The 7,669-nt window shown below is 45.8% G+C and overlaps 1 protein-coding gene across 1 annotated transcript in view; it reads left to right on the top strand.

Moving 5' to 3' along the window:
• LOC138370481 (fap1 adhesin-like) overlaps positions 1-3,462 on the top strand; it is a 19,483-nt gene extending 16,021 nt beyond the window's left edge. Inside the window, exon 2 of the mRNA XM_069334850.1 lies at positions 1,632-3,462. Within this exon, the coding sequence (XP_069190951.1) occupies positions 1,632-3,462 (1,831 nt within the window). The remainder of the gene's footprint in view (positions 1-1,631) is intronic.
• The last annotated feature ends 4,207 nt before the right edge of the window (positions 3,463-7,669 follow it).

Here is a 7,669-nt window from a genome sequence, read left to right as displayed (position 1 = left end):
GGTTTATTTCCGAGTTGCTATATCCATTTTTCACCAACACCTGAGTTATTCTTTCAAACTCTCTACTCACATTGCTCTATTCGGAGCAGTGGGTAAGCGCTCGACGAATATAAGCATTGAGAACACTGGCTTTGTATCTTTGGGGGCACTCACTTCTACCGTTCAGGCATAATCCTATGTTGGTAGGCTTAGTATATTCGCTGGTGCTTAAAGAGGTTCCTGTTTTTGTTATTAGTACATCCAAGAATGGCAGACTGTTATTTTCACTATTTTCATGTATAAATCGGAGTACTGACTCTCTCTCTAGATGGCTTTCTAGATCAATTAGTTCATATGAGTCTTGTACTATTACGAATATGTCGTCTACATAACGGCAGTATTCAGCTGGTTTTTGTCTACTTCTGAAGACTCTATCTTCGATGGTTTCCATATGGTAGTAGTATATGGTAGATGGTTCCGAGAGTTCCCGTATGGTAGATGGTAGTAGACAGAAACTAATTGTATACTGCCGTTATGTAGACGACATATTCGTCATAGTAAAAGACTCAGATGAACCAATTGATCTAGAAAGCCATCTAGAGAGAGAGTGTCAGTCAGTACTTGATGTTAAATGACCAGCGAAGACTTACAAGGAGTCAGGAAACTACATTCCCCAATCATGATTACACAACCAATCACCGAAGTACACAAGAGCATCTAATTCCCTCATTTCCAACCATCCTGATTAATACCGGCACTAATATGGAGATATATCCTTATATCCCACTAACACTAGCGGCTAAGCAGCTTCAGAAACTAGCATGGCAGATCTTAAAGACATTCTAATTCTTCAACACTGGCTTGCAAGTGCCATAGGACTGGCAACACCAGGATCGTGGCACTCTGGCAGTCGGCCAAGGGAGTTGTCTCTCTGGATCTGGGACTGGCATCTTGCGGGTAAAATGGGAGGAGGTAAAGGGGGGTTAGGCTTTTCTCAATGTGGGTTCGAACCCTGCCACATCTTTGCCGATTTAGTGGTGGAGTTGTGTCTTCCTGTGAGTATCCTTGCCGGTCTTTACCCAGGGATTGTCAGGATGTATCCCCCGTCTCTGTGGTGTCTATCTTTCTCTGTCTCTCTCTCTCTCCTGTCTCTCTCTCTCTTCTCTGTCTCTCTCTTCTCTATCTCACTCTCTCTCTTCTCTGTCTCTCTCTCTTCTCTGTCTCTCTCTCTTCTCTGTCTCACTCTCTCTTCTCTGTCTCTCTCTCTCTTCTCTGTCTCTCTCTCTCTTCTCTGTCTCACTCTCTCTTCTCTGTCTCACTCTCACTCTCTCTCTCTCTCTCTCTCTCTCTCTCTCTCTCTCTCTCTCTCTCTCTCTCTCTCTCTTGATGGCATCTCCGGAACATTATTTGCTAGTCACAAAACTCGTTCGAATCCCTGAGTGACCTTAATATAGAGCACCGTAGGCTCTGCACGACTATGTAAGACGGTGAATCACTGTGCCGTTATGAAACCTTGACTAAGTAATAGTGTAACTTTGGAACTATTGTTCTGACTGTGAATGACTGTGTGGCTGGCAACATAAGTGACTGTGTGGCTGGCAACATAAGTGACTGACTGGCAACATAAGTGACTGTGTGACTGGCAACATAAGTGACTGTGTGACTGGCAACATAAGTGACTGTGTGACTGGCAACATAAGTGACTGTGTGACTGGCAACATAAGTGACTGTGTGACTGGCAACATAAGTGACTGTGTGACTGGCAACATAAGTGACTGTGTGACTGGCAACATAAGTGACTGTGTGACTGGCAACATAAGTGACTGTGTGACTGGCAACATAAGTGACTGTGTGACTGGCAACATAAGTGACTGTGTGACTGGCAACATAAGTGACTGTGTGACTGGCAACATAAGTGACTGTGTGACTGGCAACATAAGTGACTGTGTGACTGGCAACATAAGTGACTGTGTGACTGGCAACATAAGTGACTGTGTGACTGGCAACATAAGTGACTGTGTGACTGGCAACATAAGTGACTGTGTGGCTGGCAACATAAGTGACTGTGTGGCTGGCAACATAAGTGACTGTGTGGCTGGCAACATAAGTGACTGTGTGGCTGGCAACATAAGTGACTGTGTGGCTGGCAACATAAGTGACTGTGTGGCTGGCAACATAAGTGACTGTGTGGCTGGCAACATAAGTGACTGTGTGGCTGGCAACATAAGTGACTGTGTGGCTGGCAACATAAGTGACTGTGTGGCTGGCAACATAAGTGACTGTGTGGCTGGCAACATAAGTGACTGTGTGACTGGCAACATAAGTGACTGTGTGACTGGCAACATAAGTGACTGTGTGACTGGCAACATAAGTGACTGTGTGACTGGCAACATAAGTGACTGTGTGACTGGCAACATAAGTGACTGTGTGACTGGCAACATAAGTGACTGTGTGACTGGCAACATAAGTGACTGTGTGACTGGCAGCATAAGTGACTGTGTGACTGGCAGCATAAGTGACTGTGTGACTGGCAACATAAGTGACTGTGTGACTGGCAACATAAGTGACTGTGTGACTGGCAACATAAGTGACTGTGTGACTGGCAACATAAGTGACTGTGTGACTGGCAACATAAGTGACTGTGTGACTGGCAACATAAGTGACTGTGTGACTGGCAACATAAGTGACTGTGTGACTGGCAACATAAGTGACTGTGTGACTGGCAACATAAGTGACTGTGTGACTGGCAACATAAGTGACTGTGTGACTGGCAACATAAGTGACTGTGTGACTGGCAACATAAGTGACTGTGTGACTGGCAACATAAGTGACTGTGTGGCTGGCAACATAAGTGACTGTGTGGCTGGCAACATAAGTGACTGTGTGGCTGGCAACATAAGTGACTGTGTGGCTGGCAACATAAGTGACTGTGTGGCTGGCAACATAAGTGACTGTGTGGCTGGCAACATAAGTGACTGTGTGACTGGCAACATAAGTGACTGTGTGACTGGCAACATAAGTGACTGTGTGACTGGCAACATAAGTGACTGTGTGGCTGGCAACATAAGTGACTGTGTGGCTGGCAACATAAGTGACTGTGTGGCTGGCAACATAAGTGACTGTGTGGCTGGCAACATAAGTGACTGTGTGGCTGGCAACATAAGTGACTGTGTGACTGGCAACATAAGTGACTGTTTGATTGGCAACATAAGTGACTGTGTGACTGGCAACATAAGTGACTGTTTGATTGGCAACATAAGTGACTGTGTGACTGGCAACATAAGTGACTGTGTGATTGGCAACATAAGTGACTGTGTGACTGGCAACATAAGTGACTGTGTGATTGGCAACATAAGTGACTGTGTGACTGGCAACATAAGTGACTGTGTGACTGGCAACATAAGTGACTGTGTGACTGGCAACATAAGTGACTGTGTGGCTGGCAACATAAGTGACTGTGTGGCTGGCAACATAAGTGACTGACTGGCAACATAAGTGACTGTGTGACTGGCAACATAAGTGACTGTGTGACTGGCAACATAAGTGACTGTGTGACTGGCAACATAAGTGACTGTGTGACTGGCAACATAAGTGACTGTGTGATTGGCAACATAAGTGACTGTGTGACTGGCAACATAAGTGACTGTGTGACTGGCAACATAAGTGACTGTGTGGCTGGCAACATAAGTGACTGTGTGGCTGGCAACATAAGTGACTGTGTGGCTGGCAACATAAGTGACTGACTGGCAACATAAGTGACTGTGTGACTGGCAACATAAGTGACTGTGTGGCTAGCAACATAAGTGACTGTGTGGCTGGCAACATAAGTGACTGACTGGCAACATAAGTGACTGTGTGACTGGCAACATAAGTGACTGTGTGGCTGGCAACATAAGTGACTGACTGGCAACATAAGTGACTGTGTGACTGGCAACATAAGTGACTGTGTGGCTGGCAACATAAGTGACTGACTGGCAACATAAGTGACTGTGTGACTGGCAACATAAGTGACTGTGTGGCTGGCAACATAAGTGACTGTGTGGCTGGCAACATAAGTGACTGACTGGCAACATAAGTGACTGTGTGACTGGCAACATAAGTGACTGTGTGACTGGCAACATAAGTGACTGTGTGACTGGCAACATAAGTGACTGTGTGACTGGCAACATAAGTGACTGACTGGCAACATAAGTGACTGTGTGACTGGCAACATAAGTGACTGTGTGACTGGCAACATAAGTGACTGTGTGACTGGCAACATAAGTGACTGACTGGCAACATAAGTGACTGTGTGACTGGCAACATAAGTGACTGTGTGACTGGCAACATAAGTGACTGACTGGCAACATAAGTGACTGTGTGACTGGCAACATAAGTGACTGACTGGCAACATAAGTGACTGTGTGACTGGCAACATAAGTGACTGTGTGACTGGCAACATAAGTGACTGTGTGACTGGCAACATAAGTGACTGTGTGACTGGCAACATAAGTGACTGTGTGACTGGCAACATAAGTGACTGTGTGACTGGCAACATAAGTGACTGTGTGACTGGCAACATAAGTGACTGTGTGACTGGCAACATAAGTGACTGTGTGACTGGCAACATAAGTGACTGTGTGACTGGCAACATAAGTGACTGTGTGGCTGGCAACATAAGTGACTGACTGGCAACATAAGTGACTGTGTGACTGGCAACATAAGTGACTGTGTGACTGGCAACATAAGTGACTGTGTGACTGGCAACATAAGTGACTGTGTGACTGGCAACATAAGTGACTGTGTGACTGGCAACATAAGTGACTGTGTGACTGGCAACATAAGTGACTGTGTGACTGGCAACATAAGTGACTGTGTGACTGGCAACATAAGTGACTGTGTGACTGGCAACATAAGTGACTGAAATACAAAGTCTCCTCAAGTAGTGTAAACTCAATCATTTTCCATTATTAGTATTATTCTTTACCCAAGAGGAGTCTGCTATTGATTAAAGATGAACCTTTTCTTAGTTTAAAAGAGGAAATAAACATTTAAATAAGAAAATAAAGGAGCAAGAGAGAGAGAGAAGGGGGGGAGAGAGAGAGCGCGAGAGAGAGAGAGAGAGAGAGAGAGAGAGAGAGAGAGAGAGAGAGAGAGAGAGAGAGAGAGAGAGAGAGAGAGAGAGAGAGAGAGAGAGAGAGAGAGGGGGGGGAGAGAGAGAGGGGGGGGAGAGAGAGAGGGGGAGAGAGAGGGAGAGAGAGAGAGAGAGAGAGAGAGAGAGAGAGAGAGAGAGAGAGAGAGAGAGAGAGAGAGAGAGAGAGAGAGAGAGAGAGAGAGAATGAGAGAATGAGAGAATGAGAGAGAGAGAGAGAGAGAGAGAGAGAGAGAGAGAGAGAGAGAGAGAGAGAGAGAGAGAGAGAGAGAGAGAGAGAGAGAGAGAGAGAGAGGGGGGAGAGAGAGAGGGGGGGGGAGAGAGAGAGGGGGAGAGAGAGGGAGAGAGAGAGAGAGAGAGAGAGAGAGAGAGAGAGAGAGAGAGAGAGAGAGAGAGAGAGAGAGAGAGAGAGAGAGAGAGAGAGAGAGAGAGAGAGAGAGAATGAGAGAGAGAGAATGAGAGAGAGAGTGAGAGAGAGAGAGAGAGAGAATGAGAGAGAGAGAGAGAGAGAGAGAGAGAGAATGAAAGAGAGAGAATGAAAGAGAGAGAGAGAGAGAGAGAGAGAGAATGAGAGAGAGAGAGAGAGAGAGAATGAGAGAGAGAGAGAGAGAGAGAGAGAGAGAATGAGAGAGAGAGAGAGAGAGAGAGAGAATGAGAGAGAGAGAGAGAGAGAGAATGAGAGAGAGAGAGAGTGAGAGAGAGAGAGAGAGAGAGAGAATGAGAGAGAGAATGAGAGAGAGACAGACAGACAGATAGAGGCTGAGAAAGAGAAGATAAACATACAAACTGAATGCGAAAGTGCCATCAACCATTCCCTCTTAACCTTTTCGCCTACACACACACACACACGAGAGGGCCGGTGGCTGAGTGGACAACACGCTGGAAACGTAATACTGTGGTCTGGGGGTTCGATTTTCGGCGCTGGCGAGAAATAATGGGCAGAGTTTCTTTCACCCTGATTCCCCTATTACCTAGCAGTAAATAGATACCTGGGCGTTAGACAGCTGTTACGATCTGCTTCCTGAGAGGGGGGGTGAAACAAAATTAGTAGTTAGTAACAGTTGATAGATTGACAGTTGATAGGCGGGACGAAAGAGCAGAGCTGAACCCCCGCAAGCACAACGAGGTGAATACACACACTGAGGATGGAATGAAGAGAGACAGTTTCAAGGTAATGTACTCGAACACAGATGGGATCACAAAGCAGGCAAGTGAACTTAGGGAAAGAGCGCAAGAAGGGAACCCGGATGTAATCGGACTCACAGAAACAAAAGTGTCAGGAATCATAATGAATACGGTGTTCCCCAGGACTACACTGTAATAAGGAGAGAGAGAAGGAAGGAAGGGGAGGAGGCAGAGTGGCCCTACTGATAAGAATAAATGGAGTGTCGAGGAGATGGTTATCCCGGGCTGCGAGGAGTTCAAAGACTACATCACAGGCACCATGACGATGGGAGGACCAAGAGTAGTAGTAGCAGTGATATATAACCCACCACCAAACGACAGAAGACCCAGGCAAGAGTATGACAGAAACAACATGGCAGTTAACACTATAATTCTCCAGGCAGCCGGTGCTGCCTGGAGAAATAGATCCCATCTGCTCATCATGGGGGACTTCAATCATGGAAAGATAGACTGGGAGAACAAGGAACCGCATGGAGGGGAAGAAACATGGAGAGCGAAACTGTTGGAAGTGGTGACAATGAACTTTTTAAGCCAGCATGTCAATGAACCAACAAGAATGAGAGGCAACGATGAACCAGCGAGACTCAACCTAGTCTTCATTCTGAACGACTCTGACATAAGGGAAATCGGGTTTCAAGCCCCTGTGGGAATGAGCGATCACAGTGTACTGATGTTTGAGTATCTGGTTGACGAAGGGTTAATATACTCAAGGAAGGGCCCAGAAAATATTAGGCTGGCCTTCAAAAAAGGGAAAATATGAGGAGATAGAATAAAATACGAGATTAGAAAATTCCTAACAGATATAACTTGGGGGAAACAGAGCTCGGAGGAAAGACGGCCCAAGGCTTGATGGACTCCGTCACGCAGAAGTGTAAGGAAGCAGCTGACAAATTCGTCCCAGTCCAAAAAGAAAGAAATGTAATACAGACGAGAAACCCATGGTTTAATCAAGAGATGTAAGCTAGCAAAGCAAATAAAGGGACGTGGAGAAACTACAAAAATAATAAGATGCTAGTGAGCAGAGAAAGATACCAGAGCGCCAGGAATGAATACATCAGGGTAAGAAGAGAGGCAGAAAGACAATATGAAAATGACATAGCAAGTAAGGCAAAGACTCAACCTAAATTGCTGCACAGCCACATCAGGAGAAATACATCAGTGAAGGAACAGGTAATGAAAATGAGGATAGGGGGAGACGAATTCACTACAAACGACAAGGAGGTGTGCGAAGAACTCGATAAGAAATTTCAGGTCTTCACAGTAGAGCAAGGGTAAGTCTCTGAGATAAGAGAGGGAAGATCTAACCAAACACCACTAGACGAGTTTGTAATTACCAGTGGGTAGGTGAGGAAGCATCGTCTACAGTTGGAAGTG

This window comes from Procambarus clarkii, chromosome 32, assembly GCF_040958095.1.
Source record: "Procambarus clarkii isolate CNS0578487 chromosome 32, FALCON_Pclarkii_2.0, whole genome shotgun sequence".
Lineage (NCBI taxonomy): Eukaryota > Metazoa > Arthropoda > Malacostraca > Decapoda > Cambaridae > Procambarus > Procambarus clarkii.
This window is presented reverse-complemented; position numbering and strand designations above follow the sequence as displayed.